At 39.2% G+C, this 23,393-nt stretch overlaps 2 protein-coding genes across 2 annotated transcripts; one reads left to right on the top strand and one right to left on the bottom strand.

The window, feature by feature from the left end:
* The first annotated feature begins 279 nt into the window (after positions 1-279).
* LOC106939314 (gastrin-releasing peptide receptor-like) lies at positions 280-11,488 on the top strand. The gene is made up of 3 exons (XM_015021679.1): positions 280-1,047; positions 6,391-6,742; positions 10,559-11,488. The coding sequence occupies exons 1-3, from the start codon at positions 632-634 to the stop codon at positions 10,871-10,873; spliced, it is 1,083 nt and encodes a 360-aa protein (XP_014877165.1). The 5' UTR covers positions 280-631; the 3' UTR covers positions 10,874-11,488.
* Positions 11,489-16,996: 5,508 nt separating this feature from the next.
* On the bottom strand, positions 16,997-22,765 carry asb11 (ankyrin repeat and SOCS box containing 11). Its single transcript, XM_015021680.1, has 7 exons — positions 22,108-22,765; positions 21,816-21,895; positions 21,610-21,717; positions 19,963-20,113; positions 19,743-19,877; positions 17,778-17,966; positions 16,997-17,694 (listed from the first exon to the last, which is right to left on the bottom strand). The coding sequence occupies exons 1-7, from the start codon at positions 22,190-22,192 to the stop codon at positions 17,570-17,572; spliced, it is 873 nt and encodes a 290-aa protein (XP_014877166.1). The 5' UTR covers positions 22,193-22,765; the 3' UTR covers positions 16,997-17,569.
* Positions 22,766-23,393: the final 628 nt, after the last annotated feature.

Below are 23,393 nucleotides of genomic sequence, written 5' to 3'. Positions count from 1 at the left end.
TCAATGAGTGAGCATTTTCCAGAGATTCAGTTTCAAAAGAAAAGTTATAAAAGTAATTTATAAAACCCTTTATAAGTTAACAGCTCAAGAGGGCTCCCATTAAGCAGTCTTGCTGTTCCACACACTTTTTGTGAAATAAAAATCTTTAATTCAAAGGGACAATCAACCAGTCCATGCTGGAGTTACACTAGAGAGCTTTAGTTGAATCAAAAGCTTCACAGTCAAAGTGGCCCCAACGTGTTGCTTGTGTTTCCGAGGTAAAAAAAAATTATAAAAAATTTTTAATCTTGGATTTGACTTTTTATGTGTCCCCGTCTTCACAAAACCACTATATACATGGACATAACAGAGAGACTTTTGGCTGCTTCCATTCACTGTTTAAGTCCTTCACAGCTGAGTTGACCACCTTTAACTTGTAAACCAGTATTTTCTCTTTCATTCTATCTGTAGAGAAAACTGGGATTTAAGTTTAGTCAGGTCTTTTCATACAAGTACAAATGTCTTAGCTCTCCAGCATCCATCCTATGCTCCATGGAGTGACGCACGACCCTGTAGGAGGGCAAATAGTTCATAAAGCTGCCAGAAAACCATCAGCAGCTCATCAGTCTGTGTCCTTCACTCTCATGCCGCGATGTCCCTGGAGGATCAGTGGACTTCGTCGCTGGAGGACAGCGAAGCTTTGCTCCTCAATGTCTCCAAGATGCTCTGGGACTCCAGCCCGGAACGTCACCAGTACGCCGTCTGGCTCCCCGGCATCGGAATCGCTGCCGTTTACGGGCTCATCATCCTGGTGGGTCTGGTCGGGAATATCACTCTGATGAAGACGTGTCTGCTGGTGAAATCCATGCGCACCGTGCCCAACCTGTTCCTGTCCAGCCTGGCTCTGGGGGACCTGCTGCTGCTGGTGACCTGCGCCCCGGTGGACGCCAGCCGCTACCTGGTGGACGAGTGGCTGTTCGGGCGCGTCGGCTGCAAACTGATCCCCTTCATCCAGCTCACCTCCGTGGGGGTCTCCGTGTTCACCCTGACTGCGCTCTCCGCTGACCGGTAACCTGACCAGCCGCGATGTGGGCTGTTTCAACTTCTAAATGTCATTTTTACGCATCGCTATGCTTAAATTAAGCTGTTTGAAATGTTTTCCTGCGAGACTGCAGCACTATTTATACATTGCACATCACAGTAAATTATATTAATCCGCTACATTTCCCGGGGCGCCTGCAGAAAGTTTCGAAGGCGACCACCAGACTATGTTCAGGTTTAATTGGACATGTTGCTGTGGCTGAAAGTAAAAATGTAAAAATCTAGAAATTTTATATTATATTATATTATATTATATTATATTATATTATATTATATTATATTACAAATAAAAGTCAGCTCATTTATAGTGTCTACACTTTTAAATACACATTAATAGTCTTTTCTGTAAATATGTGATCTGGTATCTTTTTTCTTTGGCATGACTAAACACTCAAAAAGGGAAGCTTCATTGTCAAACTGTATTAATAATAGACGAGCCTTACTGGGACAATAATTAAAAATCTGCCAAAGGCAAGTTACTGTCTAGACAACGATTCAGGAAAATGTGAAATGAACCTGTCACAATTCATGATTCTGACTGCCTTGTTCTAATAAGCCGATACAGAAAACAGACATAAAACTGATTATGTGGATAAATAAATTCATGTAAACGTTGAAAAACAATCAGGAAAACATACCGTGCAATAAAAAGGTGCACAAAATATATCAACTATAATAAAGCTGATGAAACACAAGCTAAAAAGCTGAAATGTTGCACCATCTATCCTTTCCTCTCCTGAACACATGCATATCTAATATTATAACACTAAGAACAAGGAGAGAAGTAGAGGGTGGGGTCAGCATCAGAGGTGGACAATAGGATGAACCACCAAGCCTCCGTCTCTCCTCGTCGGTTCTGCAGTAGATTTGCAGATTTGACAGATTCATCTCCCTCTGCAGACCCTGACAGGTAAATGGTAGCGACCATTTACCTGAGTTCAAAAGCAATGCAGCTTTTGAACTCTGACATATCCTTACTTCTCTGCCAGCATGCCTAGGTGGGCCCCATGTGGGGGGAAAGAAGGGCTGATATATGGGTCCCATATGGTGGTGGCCCACATGGGTTTGTCCATTTAGGGCCCATGTAGGGCCCATGTGGGCTGTGGCCCTACATGGGCAAACCCATGTGGGGCCATGGTGGAACCCGCGGACAAACCCATATGGGACCCAGATATCAGCCCTGCTTTCCCCCCACATGGGGCCCACCTAGGCATGCAGACCACTTCTTTCCTTGGCCATTCATTCTAACATTTTTTTAATGCTGTCAACACAAAGCATTTAACCTACTTAATGTCCTTAACATTTCACTGAATTGAACCGAGTTAAGTAGCTTAAAGAGCAAATTATATAGATAAAAAATAATCCCACAGAAACCTCAGTAAAACAAATACTGTTAAAATACTGCAGCACACCTCCAAAGGTTTCACAGATTCAGAGGATTCGTTCTGATGAGCAGTTCTCCAAATCTAGGCTGATAAATCTACTTGCCCAAAGGCACAAGTTCTGCCTGGGATTTTCCCTCTGATTACCGCTGCTCTGCTACCGTTTTGATTTTGTTCAGTGGAATTATTCATTGTTTTAGCAGCCAAGCCGAGCAGCAATCTCCAAGGCAAATAATACATGCAATTTTTTATTTCATTTCATCACGTTTTGCAAAATTTTAACTGGAACGGACCTCCAGCAGAACAAGGCCCAGTATGAGCGTCTGTTAGCAGACACTGACTTTTCTGTACTGATGTAGTAAATTGACAAACTTTGTTTAAGAAAACGGACAGAAAAACAACTTCTTCTCTTCTGAAAAACTGTAAGATTAGCATCCTAACTTTACACGTATTAAGTAGAGATGTTTCCATGGGTTGCATATGTAGATTGTAGGACTGGCAGAAGATCCTGGTTTGAGTCCTGGCCTTGGTTCTTCCTGCATGCAGTTTGCATTTTGTTCCTGTGGATCCGTTGGTTGTCTCTGGGCACTCTGACTTCCTCTCCCAGCCCAGAAACATGACTTCTAGGTTATCGGGGCTCTTTAAATTGTGTGAGTGTGTGTGTGCATGTTGCTGGGTTGTTTGTTGTCTATATGTTGCCCTGTGATGGACTGGCGACCTTACCAGGAAGTACATAGGTCTCGCTCTATCTATACATTTATCTGGCAGATATTTTTATTTATATATACTGCTCAAAAATATAAAGGGAACATTTCACTTTAATTTTGTGTGTGGCTCCAAATCCAGGCCTCCATTGGTTAATAAATTTGATTTCCATTGATGATTTTTGTGTGATTTTGTTGTCAGCACATTCAACTTTGTACAGAACAAAGTATCCAATGAGAATATTTCATTCATTCAGATCTAGAATGTGTTATTTGAGTGTTCCCTTTATTTTTTTTTGAGCAGTGTATATCAATATAGACTAATTTATGAAATTATTATGAAATGCTAGTCTTTTTAACATTCTCTATTACACAGGAAAAATAGTATTTAGATAAAAATTTCTCAACATTGCTCTGCTTCCAGATCATCACCATGTAGATCAAGACGAGTATTTAATACACAAGTGTTTCCATAGTTTATTCATTTATATTACGGTGGACAGCAGGAAAAGTCCTCAGTATGAGACTGGGAACAAATACAGCTCTCTGCCAGAATTATTTCATTAAAAATAGTTTGAGAAGGTCCGTAAACCTTTAGACTGACCCTGCAGGAAAGCAATCATCCAAAAAATGTTTTCCTTCTGCTCCCAGAAACTGTGCACACGTTTGTTTGAGCACACTGACGTCTAAATGCCAAATAAATAGCGATTAAAAATAAAATAAAGGTTCATGGACTTTTCTAAGTCTTATTGTAGAAAAATCTAATTCAAAATTTGCATTAGTTTATATTGAAAGCGCAGCTATTTTGATGCTATACAGGTTGTGTGAGAAACACAAAAACACTCACATGTTAAGGTGAGTGTTTACTAAAACTAAATGTTTGTATAAAATTGGATTCAATTTGGAAAAGGTCAGTTTTACTATTCAACAAAAAAAAACCAACAACCAAACCAGGTTTTTTTTTTTTTTTTTTTTTTTACATTTTATTTATTTATTTTTATGATTTCAAGAGGGTTTTTTTTTCCATCACAAAACACCAACAGGACTTAATATCCATATTGCTTCAAGATTATTAAATAAACTTCAGTTTGCTAGACCAATGTAACTTAAAATTCATGGTGTAATTCTTTAAAAAGATTTTAAAAAATTCCAAGCATAGGCACCTATTGCACCTATTGCAAGTATTGCAAAAAGCAATCTTCCTTGGGTTGTTGTTTTGTTTTGATTCTTTAGTCCAGAGACACAGCATTCATTTACAAAGAGAAGAAGAAAAAACTTTTTTTTTTTAAAGTATTGAAAACTGAGGTCGGTAGAGCTTTGAAGTTTTAAGTGCAGAGACAATTCGTCGATTGTGGAGCTCGTATACAGAGCGAACACGTACAGCTATCATGACAGATAGATGCACCTACCTTCACTTTTAATGGAGATAAAGTGCAATAACATGTCAAAAGCTTTTAGTGTTTCCTGCCTTATTCTCCTGCCATCTTGTGCTTCTGAGAAGAGCAAATATCAAACAGAGTTAGGCAGGTGTGTTTGGATTGGACATTCACCGGCAGTCATGATTAATCAGATGATCTCCACATGCAGAGTAGATGGCCTACTGTTCCTGTCATTCAAAGCTTGCTTTGATTTCCTCTGTTGGGAAGTTAACTTTTTTTTTTTTTTTTTTTACAAATGGGCTCTTTTTCTTCATGACTTGAGCTGCCGGCTTCATGCTCATGTTTGATTGAGTTGTGCTTAAATCTGAAAACCTCCTCCTGCTTTTGGACCCGATTACAAACAGCTTGGATCTGACATCGGAAGAATACGTGAAGTTTGCAGACCTGCAGTTATTGACTTGGCAGAAACCTGGCAACCTCTCTTCATGATGCTCAGCGGCATCCTCTGATGTCGTGCTGAGATTTTATGTGGCCGATGTTGAAGAAGATTTTAGGTTATAGTATATTTTTGGGAAATATCTCTGGCTCAATCTTCTTACGGATCCCAGGTTCTCCGGCGGACCGCGTGTAGCCACACAGAAAACAACAATGACTGTTGACGTCACAGAATTACAGAGTTTAATCCAATAGAAGACAACGTATGAAATTACAACAGAAACTGCAGAACAACAGAGACATACATGCATTTACCTGAGACAAATGGAAAAGAAGAAGAAAGAAAGAAAAGCAAAGACGTGCAAAGACTTCTTTGGAGAATTGCGAGAGCAAATCTGATTTGTTACTCCTGTGTACAAAGTTTTATAGTAAAGGCGTATTATTATCTTTAATTTATTCAAATAAGGCATACCTTTGCTCATCCAACCAGGAGCTGTCTCGGACCCTTTTTAAAACTCCCTGCAAGTCACGATCTAAGGCCATTTGTCCCCATTATCTAAACAAAATGGAAGCAGAGACTCTCCTGAACTCCTGCTCTTTTATGGCTTTTCACGGATCTGTGTGAAAAGCTGGAACTTCTGCTGATTGCTAAGATCAAAAGATCTTAGCAAACGATCTGCTGTAACTACAGGTAAAATAAAGGTAAATAGGCCAGAATAAGTTAGTAATTTTAAAACTATAATTAGGCTATTTCAAGCAAGACATGTTAAGTTTTAAAACTAGCATATTTTAAATGTATTTTCTTAACACCGACCAATTTGAGTCTGAGTAGGTGTTGTTCCCAATCTCTTCCACTTTATTATGAGAAAACCTTAAGGGACCAAGCAGTGAAGACACAGAGGACACAGGAAAAAATGTCTTCAAAGTGGGTTTTTACATCAGTTACCTGAGAAAGATGGAAATGTGGGAATTGCCTGAACAGAATCACAAGCTGCTTTTGTTACAGTAAATGGCAACAGTTCAACCAGAAATGGAGTCTTTTCAGTTTTATTGTGGGGTGAAAGCTGACAGATTCAGATGGTTCTGCTCTTTGAATTCATTTTCCTTTGTTGCTTTTCCATTTTATGTTGAAGTGAAAACTTGGAACTAGTTTATTAGCCCCCTGAGACCAATACAGTTTTATTAGTACTTTGCTTGATGGATGTTTCTTTTACTGCAGCAAACATTGAAATTGGACCAATGAACCTAATTCTTGATTTAACTGATCGCTAACTCTTATTGATTGTTCTCTTGATCTTTAATTGCAGGGTAAATTTTCAACGTATCCTTTTAGGTCAAGATCAAGGTCAAGGACAATTTGTCTGATTTTGAGAGAAAGCTGACAGATTAAACCTGCTCTTCGTTTCTCAGGTACAAAGCTATCGTCAAGCCGTTGGACATCAACAGATCGAGCGCCACTCTAAGCATCGGCCTGCGCGCCGGGACCATCTGGTTGCTCTCGGTCACCCTGGCCATTCCCGAGGCCGTCTTCTCCGACCTGCACACCTTCACCACCAGCCACACCAACGTGACGTTTGTGACGTGCGCCCCCTACCCGCACGCCGGAGAGCTGCATCCGAAGATCCACTCCACCGCCTCCTTCCTCGTCTTCTACGTCATCCCTCTGCTCGTCATTTCCGTTTACTACCTCTTCATCGCCCGCAGCCTGATCCGGAGCTCAGCAGACATCTCCGCAGAGGGACACCTGCATCTCCACAAACAGGTGTGCATCGGGACGCCACAGGGAAACTTTAGCGAATGTCCGTGTTTGTTTATCATCCATTACATATTTAGGAAGACGCAGAACTCTCTTGTGCACAACAAAGACTTGAGACAAACTGCAAAAAACATTGACAAAAAAAAAAACTTAAAAAATTATCTCTCAGAAGTAAAAAGTGATTTTCATGACACAAAGAAACAACTACACAAGACCCAATTTCACACAAAACACTGACAAAGTTGTTCACGCCTCTGCTGAAGACTTATAAAGTAATGTTTATTTATAAAGGACCTACTACAGATAAAAAATTTAAATAAAAAAGTGCTTCACAGTGAAACGAGAATAAAACACAATAGCAAGATGATTAGAAAACTGAAAAATTACATTTAGTAGAAAAAAAGATGAAACTGACACATCAATGAAACAAAAATACAATAAAACACTGAAAGCAGTAAAACTAAAGCTCTTGCTAAAAACCCCCAAAACAAAGTCACATTTTTTGCTGCAGCAAAACCTCATACTGAAAAAAATCCAATATTTAATTCAAGTATTTATTCTGTTAGTAGACCAATCAAATTATGACACAATTTAACACAATTGTTTGTACCTCTTTCAGTGTTTCGGAACAAAGCTGAAGCGCTCTTTAAATCAATGCTCTTTCACAGCTGAGCAGATTTTCTCTAAAGTTTTAATCAGAAACTGATGTCTTTGCTTCCGTTGGGTATAAATATGATGTTACTAATGGACCCATTTCTTCAAAAGAAACAAAAACAAAACAAAAAACTTTGCAGCTCCTGTTATAAAAGAGTAAAAGAAAAATACCAGTTTTAGAAATGCTTCTGTTCTGTTTACATTGTAGAAACTGGTAATATTTGAGGCTTTTCAAAGAAAAAAAAAATGACCAGATTTTGTTATCACTTTACAAATAAACTCAAATCAAAGGGGTTGATTTCACTAAACTTGATTTCAAAAGCAATTTGGCATTTTAGACCCAATTTAAAAACCACAGTTCAGTTGTTCAGTTTGAATTTATGTTGTTTAAAGATCAAGCAGGAGGTCACATGGTTTTTTATTGACCGTAAAAAAAACAATAAACTGATGGTTTAAAACATCAAAATGAGATGAAGCAAATCAAAGACAAAGCACATCCATTGATTACAAATCAATACTAAATCATTTTTTACACTCACCAAGAAAAAAAGTACAGTAAAGAATAAAATGTAATGTCTAAAAATCAATTTTTCAAACTCATCCAGGCCTGGAAAAAAGTATAAAGACAAATCCGTACAATCTCTAGAGAGCTTAGCAACCTTGATGCATGATTGTGCTGCTGCAATACATTTTTAAACAACATCTTTATTGGGATTTAATATAAACATGAGGTTGCCGTTAAACCTTACTATAACCTTCAGGACAATTGCATAAGATATTTATCGTTCTGTCAAACAGCAACACAACTTCATATTGTCTCATCCTCCCTCATTTCCACAAGAAGCAACTATCAGCACATATACCTTCATGAAATATACAACTCCTGGTTTTATTCTTTGATTATGGAGTCTGAGGCTGTGACTGGAGTGGAGCTTCTTCACTGAATACTTAAAGTAACATTCTTCGCTTTACTTCAGACAAGAGGCTTTGCACCCAAAACAACACAGAAATTGTTTTTATATTGGATGTAGCAGCAGCATCTGATGGGCGAATACAAATTTCTCCCTCGTCTATTGTCAGAAGAAAAGGAAGGCTGCTCAAGCAAAGGAAGCAAAAGTTAGACAGAATGAACAACGATATAGAAAAGGAAAGGTGCACCATTATGTCACCTTTGACATAATGGAAACTCGGATTATTTCCTTAAAAAAAACAACAAACACCTATTTGACTCTGTGTTTAGCTGCTATATTTGACATGATAACAAACATATTATTTTTGTTCCTGTGAGCATATTCTACATAAAACCAATTGAAATATGCTAAGGCACCTGCAGGAAATGGTGGTTATTTTGTGACTAATTTCCTGGTGCAAATCGAATAAAAAGGAAACCATCTGTTAGAAATAATCATGAAAACCAGCCTGCCAGTATTTCTATACCACAGATCGTCTCTGTCGGGGTCTTCCAGTTGCTCTGGTTGCGTCAAGATTTCTCTCGGTCCAGAAGGTTCACGGTTAAGCTGCTTTGCCCTTTGCACTCTTGATCGTCTATGGATTATACACAGAAGTGATGATGTCTGAAGTGCTGATCTCAAAGGAGGTGCAAAGAAGATTTTCTTCCCTCAGGCAGTTTGTCTTGTTTCCAAGTTAATCGACTAAATCTCACCACTTAAGAGCTGTGAATCAAATTGTTCCTTTTTGAAAATCTGCAAGATGCTGTTCGGTGTTAGTCCAGAACAAATAGCTACTAGTTATAAGTATTTCTGGACGAAAAAAAACATCTTTTTATTTTCACCTCAGCCGACTCCTTTCGGTGTGGAGGAGTAGCAGCTCCACTCCGAGCTCCTCACTCTTCCTCTGAGGGAGAGACCCTTCCGCTCTGCGGAGGAAGTTCAGTTCGGCAGCTTGTATCTGAGAATACAAGATCCCCCCCCCCCCGCCCCCGCCGCTTGTGTCTAGGGAATGTTTTTAATCTAATCAGTTCATATTAATGTTTTTTTCTGAGACCAAAGTGGAATCAGAATCAGATTCCTTGCCTTTGTGCATAAACTTGGGGAAAATAAAACTGAATCTGATGGATAGCAGCACAGGTTCTGTACAGTAACATTATTCCTCTATTTTTACCCGTATCCATCACAGACCATCACAAAGCAAAGCATAATGGCGAAGCGGAAAGAAAGGGAGAAATGGTTTTTAAATGTTATTTTAAGCAAAAAAATAAAAAAAAGAGAGAAAGTATGGAAAGTGTATGAGTGTGATCTGCTTTCCTGCTTTCATACCTTGCAGAATCTCCTTTCACAGTAATTACAGCTGCAAGTCTTTTTGGGTTTGTCTCTGCTTTGTTCATCTACAGAAAGCAAGTTTTGCCCATTCACCTTCGCAAAAATGTCAAAAAGCTGAGTCGGTTTCGGTGGAGAGCATCTGTGAACGTCGAGTTTCAAGTCCAGATTCTCCAATGTTATTTTTTTAAACATAAATACGCTTACACCCATTTTATTGTCATGTTCAAGTACATTTTCCTGCTAGAAAGTCAAACTCCATCCGAGTCTTAAGCTAACAATAACCTCTGCTTTTGTGATCTCCATCAATCTTCCCATCAACTCCAACCAGTCCTGCTGGTTGCATGATGCTGCCGCCGCCGTGTTTCAACATGGAGGTGTTGTGTTCAGGGTGATGTGCACCATAACGTAACATCTTATTTAGCATCTTTTTTTTAAAGTTCCTTTTTAGTCTCGTCTGTCACCTGTTTTTAGCGCAACATTTGGAGAACAATTTATTCACGTTGGCTTCAAAACCAGGGTTAAATAATGAAGCCCTGTCAGCAGGGCTTCTCCAGAAATGTAGGTCGAACTCTGGGATTTGTGTAGGCCATTTTCAATAAACTACGGATTCATCCTTTAAAAATGGTAAAACGCTCTCCTTTGCTTGATTTTGAGACGTATAATTGGGCAGTTTTCTCTGAGATATATTCAATGTGAACAATTAAAATAAATTGCTCCAATTTTCCACTGAGTGACAGGTGCGCCTCACTTGGATATCAGTGTGTAGGCAAATATTTGATGACAACCAATTAAAGCTAAAGTGGTAACACAATTACTGAAGACACTCAAGTGTAATTTCTTCTCCTTCTTCTTCTTCTTCTTCTTCTTCTTCTTCTTCTTCTCCTGTCAGATCAAGTCCAGGAAGCGTCTGGCCAAAACCGTGCTGGTGTTCGTCGGCCTGTTTGCCCTCTGCTGGCTCCCCAGTCACGTCATCTACCTCTACCGCTCCTACCACTACGACCAGGTGGACACGTCGCTGGCTCACTTCATCGCCAGCGTGTGTGCTCGCATCTTGGCCTTCGCCAACTCCTGCGTCAATCCCTTTGCGCTTTACTTGATGAGCAAGAGCTTCAGCAAGCACTTCAGGAACCAGCTGCTGTGCTGCAGCTCTCCCAGACGGCTGTACAGCCAAAACAGCGCGAGCACAAACGTGACCTCCGTCTGAAGGAGCCCTGTTCCCCCCCGCCCCCAACCAAACGCAACGTGTGCTTTACAAGGACTCTGCTACCTTTGATTCTCTTGGATATGTTGGTAAATTATTCTCAGTTTGTTGGAAAAGGAAAACCTGAATTTAGATATCAGTTGGTAAACTAGTCCATGGTCGGAATGGGTCGTTTTTGTTGGATGTGTTCTCTGAATGTTAAATATAAAACTTAAACCCAACAGCACTGTTTGTGTCATTTGTGGTTTTGCAAGAGATTTAAATAATGCAAGTAAAGGAGCGGTTGTTGCTCCCATATTGATAAACCAGACAGACTGTCCCTTTATTCTGCATGTTTTGGTTTGCTGTAGCGGTCGCTTAAACAGCCGAAAGTGGATTTTCAGCTTTGGCCTTGCTGGAGCTTCGTTGTCAGTTTTTGACTCGTGTTTTAAACCATTTCATCCACTGTGATTCCTGACAATCATCCGTGGAGCATCTTTTCTAAGCAGCTCGTATTACGTGAATGGCAATCTATGTTTTCAAATGTGGGTATTATGTACAGTAAGAAGGAAATTTGTGTGGGGACATTTTTCAAGATCCACAGTTGAAGAATTAATGGTTGTTTTATCATGAACAAAATAATTTTTTTTCCATCAGTTAAAACATCTCAATTAAAAACAAAAACAGGGAGATATCTTTATTCTTTGCACCTGAGACGTTGTTATTAATTATTAAATGTTCTATATTAAAAAAAACTGTTATTGGAGCATTTTGGACCTGTGATAGAGTTTATGATGTCTTTGTTTTCTTTTCTTCTGCAGAGTATTGTTATTGTCATTGTTTAAATTATTACATTGTAGTCCTTTTTCATTTGACGCAAAATAAAAAAGAAACTACAAAACATTTTTGACTTATATGTTGATTATTCAGACAGCAAGAAAGTTAAACATCCAAAACAAAACATATGAGTCTTGCAAAGCCATCCACATAAATTATATAGTGATGAATTTAAACCCTATGATCCGACTTACTGAACATGTTTTACAGCCTAACAGTTTGTGAGCGCAAGGATGAGGCAAAGAGGTGGAAACAATTTCCCCTTTTTTATAATGTTCTCTTTTTTGTCATTAATGAGCAACATTAAACATTAAGAAAGTTTGTTTTTACTTCCACATTTCCACTATTAAATTCCTTTAATGCTGCAGGAATACATTTTCTCTCTTATGCATTGACTGACTTCCACATGTCTGCAGATAATTATCTTAATCTCCTGTGGGTCTTTTTTGTTTTTGCACTTATCTACAGAATCATGGCTGTAGATGATGTAGATGATGGACTGTTTGCTTTCTTGATTGTATCTTTTAAATGTAATCCTGCAAATGAGAAATCCAATTTAAAGACTGAAAGAAATTAGGAAAAAAGAAGATCTAGACTTTAATTGTGAAAAAATGCACGTCAATACTAAATCTCACATTTACGTTTTCATGCACCTGCAGAACTAATTAAACCTGATCTTGCTTGGTCTTTGTTGTTTAGCTGAAGTTTGAAAGTTTAGAAGAAATGCAAGAAAAACTTTAAAAAAAAAAACAATAGAGCACATAGAAAACATAAAAAGCTGATTAACTGAATGGAATCTACAGGCTTAAAATGAACTCATTGTCTGCATTTTGAGGATGTGTTCTGGAGATTCCAGGGTATTTCCAGCTCTCAGTCGGCTTCAAATGGGACACGAAGAGTAAACAAGTACAGAGACGTGCCCAGAAGTTTCCCCGAGCAGATGCCTGAACCGATGCCAACAGAACAACACTGCGTGCAAAATCCAAACATGGGGCCCGTCGGTTCCCAAACCAGACGCCCTCCTCTCTGCCGCTGTGTTGAGATTTTGTCCATGAACGCCAAACAAATGATGACAAGTCGTCCACCCTGCTGCAGTTCAGCCTGCACTTCTGTTATTCACAGGATTTAAAAATATATATATCAACTGTATACCATTGAAAACTATACATTTGCCTGTATTTCATCTTACTTTTATAAGTTCCCACTTTGAGAGACTCACTGTGATGCCGCCTCCTAGGTAATCAGGAATAATTACTTTAAAAGAAAAAAAAAGCTTTTAGCTGAATTGATTTTTTAAAATAAGACAGTCCCTCAGGCTGTTTGTCTTATCTTCTCCCGCAGAGGAGCACATCTGAATGGATTCGTAAAGTAAAGTGTCGAGTCATTCTCGAGAGTAAAAAAATGACAGACATTGACTGGTCGGACCATCTTTTTGTAAGGGTAACCTCGCTGCGAAAGGTGTACGGCACCCTCAAATTGATTTCATCCGCCAATGAAACGCAGGTCTTTTTGATTTCATCGCGACTCCAGCAAAGGTTACAGAAGTAGAAAAGCACATAGCAAAGCAGCGTACATCTCTTTCAGACAGTTCTTCTGAAGGCTGAGGCGTTTTCCTCGCTATTTAGCTAAAGCCTTGTCAATTCAAATCTGCCCGGACAGCATTTTTCAGGTCTCTGCTGAGGTGACCTTTCGGAGTGGCATTTGGAAATTAATTCCCCCTGAGCAACACCAGCCACCAAACACAGAGCATCCAAACACGGCTCACCCTTCACTCCTTTACAAGCCACAGTTTGGGTTTTGTTTCTGTTTGTAAATTTTTGTTAAGGGAGGTGTAAATTTGAATAAAAAAATAAATTAATAAAAAAAAAAACACACATTAGCACGATGGTGGTGCCAGATATCATGAGAGCAATGGCCCCAAGCGTTCTCAATTTCTTACATACATCTTGAGAGACAAATAAACGAAGCAGAGGGGGATTCAACTAATTTCCTCTGCTTCATTCAATTAGTAATCTGACCTTTACTCATTTATGCCCTAGGGTGTCCTAAAAGGACGATTATTTACAGAATGAGTAGTAAGTCTTTAATATGGGGGAATTTTTCTGATATAATCCAGGAGCACACATTTTCAGTCTGAAAGCAGGATTTCACGTCTTTTGTTCTCAAAACTTTTAATGCTTGGACTTAAAACTTCTTGCGCTCAGAGATATGCTGGGACTCTCTGCTCGCTTCTGCTTGCTTCTGGAACATAAATGCACCGTCGCCTAGCAATCTCTCAACCAATGGAATGAAAGTGTTGTACTGGGTGCGTTTGTTTCCTTCTAGTGGGTGTGACTGTGTGGCTGCTATCAATTGTAGCAACCTGCGCCTTAGGGAGTTGGTTGCATGAACAAAATCCTGCCTACGATCAGTAGCTGTTAGCGATCAGTATCACTGCTGGCGGATGTTTAGTGTAACACGGAGCAGAAAGCTGAGGCCGTTATTTCTCTCCACATCCATCATTCAGTGAATAGAGAGCCTTGTAAAGGTATGGACGCCTGTTGTTCATTTTTACATTTTTCACCAGGCTAAAGTCAGAAATTTCAGGTAATATAATAACACAATATAGTGGACATTGGATGTCAATGAATGTTTAACAAACACAATTATGAAAATTGCAGTGTGTATCTGCTTTTTTTTGGTCCGGCCCTCTTCCTACTAACTAAAAACAAGTTCCCTGTTTATAGTTAAAATAGCTTCACAAACTTCTGCAAGTGTGTGTGTGGTGAAACCAATCTGTTCCACAGTTTAGCCTGGCGGCATGCATTCAAGTCAATACACAGGGCAAATCTGAGCCACCTCTACCGGCGTCCCGCCTATCAGACACTACGAAGGGCAAATTAACCCATGAGCGTGCACTACCGAGGACGACTGAGTGAAAGACTTTTTTAAAGGTAAAAAAAAAAAACTGTTTATCACATTATGACTCTTTCTGTAACATCCGCAAAAGCTAGCTATATTTTGAGGGAACATTTCAAAGGGTTTGGTTGACCACTAACCTGATTTGACAAGGAGGGAAGAAGAAGGAAATGCGCTAAAGGCGCTAGAGGCTCTTGCCCATGTCGTCCATATCAGAAACCGCCACTGTTCCCACCTGAGCAATGAATCTATGCTGCTCCTCTATGGAGTGAAAATAGTCTCAAAATATGGAGTTATCATGGGCTTCTTGGCTGCTTTTCTGTATATTCATAATAGATATTATTGAACTGAATTTTACTTAGAGATGTCAGAGTAAAAGTTGTGAAATGCGGTTGCAATATTCTGCACAATTGTGAAAAAATAATGCGTTAATATGTTTCCCAGAATCCTTTTGAAATATATTGAAGTTTGTAGTTGAAATGAGACAAAATGGGAACATTCTTAATGAGTGTGAATACTTTGGGATGCTGTAAATCAGTTTGATCTGAGCTCTAAATCCACATCTCTAGACCTGACTCTGACTTTTCTTGGTAATAATCAGATTACTCCTTCACAGTCCAGCACTGTAAAAATAACACTTATTTGTTTCCTGCATTTTGTGTCATTCTGAATTTCACTCGAGAGCCCCCTCCCATGGTTAATTAGATTTGTTATTTTTTAATAAATGGAGCTGCCTGTTACTAAGACTACAGCAGCAGTGCAATTAATAACCAGAAAACGGGAGCAAATCACATTTGTTTCACTGCACCGACGCAGTCAGAATTTTGTATGGCACCAAAACCCCAACCAGCTGCTGAGGGTTTCAGTCTAAAGAAAAAAAAAAAAAAAAAAACTCTGGGACTTGGGTTTTTGGCTCTTGTGAGAAATAAAAATTATTTTTAGAATCGTGTTGCCTGTTTTAAAAGCTCTTTTGGGTTTAGGTCTGAGGTACTGAGTCAGCCCCCTTACCTACAGAGATATCAGAAAAAAATAAATTAAAAAAATTCTACCCGTCACTTCAGATCTACTGAACGTTTTTTTTTTTTTTTTTGTAAATCCAAAAAGCTCTACATCTCCTGCTTTTACTTCTGTGTGAAGCACTTTAAGGGCCACTACAAAAATATTTCATGTTCCATTAGTCTATCATATATATGGAAGCTTTTATTCAGCTTTTTTTTTTTAAATCGTTTACTTCTCTGTAATTGTTGCCTTTGCTTGGCACATGCTCTCTGTTACTGACATCAATTCCCAAAATACTTTCCATGGGTTTTCAATTGGTTTATGTAATAGATTTTTTAATGCAATCCTAAGTATGATGAAAAACCAATTTAGGTTAAACAAAAATACTACAACTTTTTTGCATATCTGAACGGTATAGTACATTAATTCATACAAACTAGTCTTCTGCTTTCTTTACGTTGGAGCTCAGAGAAACCAGAGATCCAGAACAGTGGTGTGAAAACGTATCTGAACCTTCCTCATTTCTCTCTTGTTTTTTGCATGTTTGTCACACTTTAATATTTCAGAACATCAAACCAATTTCAATATTATACAAAGACAACACAAGAAACCACAAAATGCAGTTTTTAAATGAATGTGTTTATTAGAAAGAGGGGGAAAAATCCAAACCTACACAACTGTGTCAAAAAGTGATTCAGCCATGCCTTTTGTTGGTCATTCCACATTTGTTGATTGAAATTAACCGATCATATAAGCTAAACTTGATTAAGAAAAGTGTGTTATGATAATGAAATTGTACAAAATTGTATTAACTGCCGCACTGCATCAACATGCAGCGCCTGCTGATGGCATAGAGCTAATATTCTGCTCCTTTCTATCCGTCTTTCCACCTGCTTTTAGGGTAGTCAAAAACTCTCACTACTTCCTGTATTTTATCGCTTTAGGAGCTCTCTTAAGGCCCAATATGCTGACTGAAATAAAACTCTTAATTTTCCTAAAAATGACGTCTCAGGAGCTACTTTTCGGCTTAGGAGTCAATGGGAATATGAGTCGTTTAAACCTTCCTTCCTGCTGTGTCTTCTACGCTACTTTCACACTTTTATGTGCATGAAAACATGACAAAATCAAACAAATATTGACACATCAAGACTTATCATGACTTATTAGACATCTTTGATTGTATGTCACTCCTGTTCTTAAAAGCGAGATGGTACAAGTACGTGAAATTCGCAGTATTCTGCTGCATCCAGACATGGTACATTACTTTTGTCATGATCTTGACCTTTATGTTTAGTATTTTTATTTGGTTTGTGGTCGAGATGTACCGAGTACAATTTGAAAAGTGCATGTTTGTACCGTAGCAGTCAGTTGAGAGATCTAGCATGCTGAGATAAGGTTATAATGAAGCCAAAGGCAGCTATGAAATATTATATTGAGGGTTAAGAGAACAAATTGTAGGACTAATGCTGTTTTTTTTTTTATCTAAAAGGATTATATTTTCCTCATCTGTTGAAATCCTTCCTTGGGCAACAATCTTGGGATGAATCAGGTGTTTAACGAACCTCCGTTACGAAAATGCCGCACGGCAGATATAACTTCTAAAAGCCTCACTTTTTATCAAGCTTCTTCTCTTCAGCCACAACAGACTGTGGTTTATCTGACATTCAGACAGCTCCCTGTGGAGCCACAAAGGTTTCAGAAAACAGTTCAAGAAAAAAAAAAAAAAGGGAACATCCAGATATGCAACTGGTTGTGTTCACCTTTTAAAGAAAGGTTTTGTAAAGAAACGGATGCTAAACAGGCAGATTTAAAAACATACAAAGTCTGAGTCATTTAAAATGTAACCTGAGTACAGCTTAAATATCAAATATGATCCTAAAACATACAAATGTGCAGTTGTCGTCTCCTTGAGAATATTATTCCTTTGTAACTATTTTACAAGGACAATCGATGATTGATGGGAGGTCCATGTAGCCGACAGATGTGTCATTTGTAGAGGAGGAAGTTCTTGATACTGCGAGGAAGGAAGAGGCTGGAGGTTTTGTGAAGACGAGGTCGCCCAAGACTGCGGCGAACGCAGAAACGGGAAAGCTCAGACAGAGAGCAGGGAGCTAAAACAACGAGAGAGAAAACCATGTTTAAGCTTGATTCTCAGGGAGTTAATGAAGGCTAGTGGATCGTTCCACACACACACCTCTCCTCTGCAGAGCAAATCGAACCGCGCTGTTTGGTGCCGACAGATCGAGAGGAGTTTTTCCCTCTGCATTCCTGCTGGCTCTGTCTGCCCCAAAGTCCAGGAGAAGTTGAACAACGTCTGCTTCTCCAGCACAAACTGCAGCGTGCAAAGGGCTGATCTGCCCACATCCAGAGCCAACATCTGCACCTGCATGTACACAAACAGATAAACTCTCAATATCAGAACGAAGAGGAAATAAAATCAATTAGAAGTACAGGCAACCCCCTCCTAACCCTTTGTGTTGAGACAATTAAAGCATGTACAGTAAGTAATGAGGGAGTAAAAACATCGACGCTAATTAGTGCTATAAATACAACGTTAAATGGTTTCTCGTTACACCAGAACGCTCTGCAAATTAAGATGACTGGAAAAGCTTTGAAATGTTGCTGCTGTGAACTGTGAAGCACTGCTTTCTGTTTCCATGGAAAAGGGCGGAGGGGGGCCGGACAATTAGACGGCATAGCGGCTGAAAATCCCTCCCGCAGCAGTGGGAACAAAAGCCACAACTGAATCTGAAGTTTTGTTAGACGGCCGCAGATGGTTGGCTAATTCAGGGATTCATTTCGCAAAGGTTTTCTCAATTTGGCAGAAATCCGTCTTTGTCTTGGGAGGTAATTTAACTTCAATCGAGAAATAATTGTAATTTTGTCCAATCAGTCTTCAAATCAGAGAATAGTCCTTGTTTTTATTAAAATATGTCAAAATTATATAACTAACAATATTGCTCCTATTAACTAACATTTTCTTTTTTTCCAAATGATCAAGTCAACTCAAATTATTCGGGATGTAAGACTTACTCATTTATTCAAGTGTTTCCTTGTATTATTTTCCAACGTTGCGGCACAACATTTGTTTCTCTTACCTAGACAAACGATTACAAAAACTACCATGGCCGCCTCTTTTTACAAGACATTTCCATCACAAAGACGACCTCTGAGCTCCCGCCAGCAATTCATAAAATCACAAGTCAATTTTGCGAAATCCCGCAGAATTGAAGTTTTTAAAAACAAACAAGCCGGCAGTGGAATAAAAATAAAATCTGTGTCGGAAATCTTTCTAAACTGTTATTTTCAAAACAATAATGCTTAACAAAGTCAGAGAAGAAATCTTGATGTTGACTGAGCAAATGCTTCGAATTCAACAATTTTTGCTCAATTCTTCAAGAGAAGTGTCACCGTGGAATCGGTGAATTTGTCACCGATTTCAAGGTGACACATTTCAAAGTCAAATTTCTTTTAAAACACGTTTGACATATACAGGATTTTTATAACAACTTAAGGTAACGTAGTTGTTTGATTGGGCTATAAAATGGCACTAGCTTTTATTTATTCATAAAAGTTTATTTCCTAGCCAAAACCTAAGTCATTAGCAGTGTATGTGTCTGCTCTATAAAGCCACGTATGGAGGCTATAGCAGTAATCAATTATTTGCACTCACTGTGTATGTGGAGTGAATGTAGAAAGTATTCACAGCGCTGCACATTTTGTTATGTGAAAGTCTTATTCCAAACTGAATTAAGTGAATTCCTTTCCTCAAAATCCCACTGACAAGCACCGCAACATAACAATGTGGAATTTCTTCTTCAGTAACATTTATAAGTTTAAAAAATACGATTAAGATCAAAATTAACGCGTAAAAGTCTCACACCTTGTAAATATATATTTCTTCCTGGTAAAAAGAGTGGTTTATCTCCACTGTTGTCTGCCACATGCTTGCTGACGTCAGAGACTCATTAAAGTCATCAAGGCTTTATTCTTTAGACAGATTATAATCCAACATTGACTTTTTTGTCTTGTTTATTTGGGGGGGGGGGGTTGCATTGAATTTTGACCGTAAGTCAAACTAACATGTGTAAGAAGCTAAAAAGTAAACTTGTGAGGTCTTGCAAAAGGTTCCTCCTCGTTACTTGGTTTCTTCACGTACCTGAACGCAGCAGCAGCTCCACACACTCCGCTGCCGCGGCCCTGCAGGCGACATACAGCGGGGTCCCCACGTTTGGTACCTCAAAATCAATCTGGGCTCCGCTCGACAGCAGCAGCTCCAGACACTCTCTGTGACCTGGACAGAAAGAGAAACAGCCTCACAAAACCTGCGCTAAAAACAAATCGCACCTTTATGCTCATCGCTTTTAACGCCCACACACCTTTTTTGGCAGCTTGGTGGATGGGTGAAGCCAGCTGGTGGTTGGGGTGGACGGAGGCTCCGTGCTGTAAGAGGAGTCTGACACAAGCTACGTTTCCACTGCTGCAGGAGTTAGAGAGAGGTGTGGCGCCATCTGCTGACACTGCCTGAGGCTGACAAGGGGAAAGGAATTATTTACCAGGCTCACCCAAAGTTACAGTATATACTATTTAAATCCAGAAAACGATAAAGCATTTGAAGATACTTGAACATTATGGATTTTAATACATTTTTGTTGTACTAAAAATGTATCTTGCTTTGACCAGACAAGATAAAATAACGAAAATACAAATAAATACTTCCACTTTCATATTTTTTTATGTGCAGTTTCACTTTTGTTGGTTTGAAAGTGTGTTTATTAAACATTTGAGTGTTTAAGATGAACACACTGTGTGTGTTTGGAAAAACAGATGAACATATTTACAGGGAGAATCATTTTGGGTGTTAAAATAAATTCTTAGAACGGGTACAGTTTTCTTACAGCCACCATAGGCATGAATGCCGTTAAGTTGGCATTTTGATCATTTAAAAAAAAAAAATGTTTTGGCTCCATATGAAGTGATAAGAACAGGGTGCAAAAGTTTAAACTTGTCGTGGCTTGTCGTTTTTCCACCCGGGTTCAAAATTATACGCAGGTGTTGAACTCTTAAAACACACTTCCTTACAAATATGTCTCCCTTACAAACTTTCACTTGGACCATGAGAAATCTGCATTTACAAGCTTCCGGCGTAACAGAGGCTGGACATTTGATCACTCATCTTGAAAGAAGCGGCTAAGCTCATTGAAAACGCCTGATTAATTTCCTGCCAGGAACACAGGCTTCAAACACGGCTCACAAAGTTTAGGGCTGTGGAGGCTTTCTCCGAAACCTAATAGCAGCCAATCACAGATTTGTGCTGATGTGTGCTTTTGCTGGAACGCCTGGATGGATAAAGAGATGCACGAGAGGTTCAACATCCATCAAATTTAAAATGTGTCATCACAGGAAATTATTGCACTGAAGTGAGTTTAATATCAACATAAACTTTGGGTTTGCAGGCCAAGAAAAACAACCCTGCTCCAAAATAAACAAGCTCAACTGAAATTTGCAGGACTGTTTGTGGAAGAACAAAAAGCCGAAATGTCACGCAAGAGACAAACGACTGTTTGAAATGGTTCCCTAGTTATCAGCCTCATTTCATCACTGGTTTTGCTGGTTTAAGTGGATAAATGAATGGAGAAAGAAGGCTAACACCAAGTCTGTAGGTAGCCGAAGCTTGACCCCACTTAAGAGCAACATGATAATCCGAAACCCACAACAATAAACTGACTTTACAATGGGTAACAATGAGGTTCTACACGGATCCCGAACGCGACCCCATTAAACATTGCAGTCCACACTTAGAAGTCGAGTTTGAGGCAAGAAACAAAAGTGGTTTCTCGTTAACCTGTAAAAGGGACAGTTAACCCAATACCAACAAAATGAATCGTTCAAATTCACTAGTAAAAGAACCAAACTGATATGACATCCTGGTAATCATGAGTGTATGTAGTCTTGTGACTGGACCCGACTCCACATTTACACAAAACCATCATGTTCAACTCTGAGGCAGAATAACATTTTCTTACATTTGCACCATTGTCTAAGAGGACCCTGGCACACGCGTAGCGACCGGTGAGGCATGCCTCATGAAGAGGGGAAACTCCGTCCAGGGTGAGAGTGTTGACCTGGAAGCCCTGCACACAGGTTTAAATCTGTCATCTTTTTCCAATCCTTCCAGTCACTGAAAGATAATTCCTAGTACAGAACTGTTTTTTTTTTTTTTTTTTTTTACCTGAGCCATGAGAGTCATGAGGTGAAGGAGTCGGCCTTGACAAGCCGCCTCGTGGAGGGGAGTTCTGTCTGAATACGTATCTGTGGCAAAAAGAAAATCAAGACAGTCTTAAACACAACAAGCAAAAAGTCTTTTCAGATTGTAATTAACAAGCAATGAAAGCTTTTAAATCCTGAACTATGTGGAAAATGTCCCGTTTTGCTTGGCTAAGGAAGAGACCGTCCCAGGCGCCATGAAGTAACGGGTCTTTCCAGCTGCCACAGTAAAAATCAGCAAAGATAAAAACACTCACCAGCCATCAGCGAGTTGCATGGTAGGCCTTTGTAGATGTACAAGCGGTTTTGCAAAGGTTGGGACCTCGCGGAAACAGTGGCCATCACGAGAGTCGAAGAACAACAAACTCCTTCAACTCTCAGGAAACACAAACCCAAACTCGGCGTTGCTCCCACTCTTATCTGGGTAGCTGGTCACCTCCCCCACGCCACAGCTTCCCAGGATACTGGCCAAGACGTAAATAACAATAGCAGTTGCAACGGTGCTGGAGAATGTCTTTTAGAGAAAAAACACTTCTACATGTGCATATGAAGAGAAAGATGTGCCCAGTCTGGGGGCACAATGGGGACGGAAGTGCAGCTAATTCACTCTTGCAACTCTGCTGCGCTGTGAAGGTTTTGGGAGTGAGGGTCAACAAAAAGATTGTTTGAATTCTTGGATCTGTTTCAGTGAAATAAGAAAGAGATGTTTTTATCTTACTGGTTTGACAATATTAGTTAAGGAATCTATGCAACCAGATGCAGAAGGCCTTACCAAAATAATCAAAGATTGGGTGGAGAGCTCGTCCGTTCAGGACGTGCTGCCCGGCACATCTCAGTTTAACTTTGACCAGCTCCCGTGTCCCTGCTGAAGAAAACCATCCCCACAGCATGATGCTACTACCGCTATGTTTCATTATGGGCATTTCATTAGTGTTTTGCTTTTGGGCCATAAAATTGAAGTCTGCTTTCCTCTACATCGTCTCCTACAGGTAGAAGTTCGGATGAAGTGCATGACTGGTAGTTGCACAGATTCTCCTATTGGAGCTGTGGATCTCAGCCGAGTTACCTTGACCTTCTTGACTGATCTGCGGATTATCATATTGATCGATTGACATCCGTTAGGTGTTAAAGCCTGGGATACAGTTTAACGTACAGTTCCTATGAAAAGTATTCACCCCTGTGGATGTTTTACCCTCTTTTATTGCTTCTACGTATCAATCATGATCAACAAAATTAGACTTTCTTTCAGGTTACTGTTTTAACTTTATGTTTTCATCTGGCACAGCATCTTTGAATTTTAGAAAATAAAACATTAAAAAACAGACAGGTAGAAACAGTTTTTTTTAAATGTAAAAGTATTTTTATTTCCTAGATTGATTTTAGGTCAAATGGAAAAAAAAACAAAAACTCATGACATTAAGCTTTTTTATAAAAGTAAATTGTATAAATCATACAAGCTCCATTTATAACAGAAGACAATATACTGCAGCTCCTTCCTTCCTTCCTTCCTTCCTTCCTTCCTTCCTTCCTTCCTTCCTTCCTT

This window comes from Poecilia latipinna, unplaced genomic scaffold, assembly GCF_001443285.1.
Source record: "Poecilia latipinna isolate Pla-1442-1.1 unplaced genomic scaffold, P_latipinna-1.0 Scaffold2828, whole genome shotgun sequence".
NCBI lineage: Eukaryota > Metazoa > Chordata > Actinopteri > Cyprinodontiformes > Poeciliidae > Poecilia > Poecilia latipinna.
This window is presented reverse-complemented; position numbering and strand designations above follow the sequence as displayed.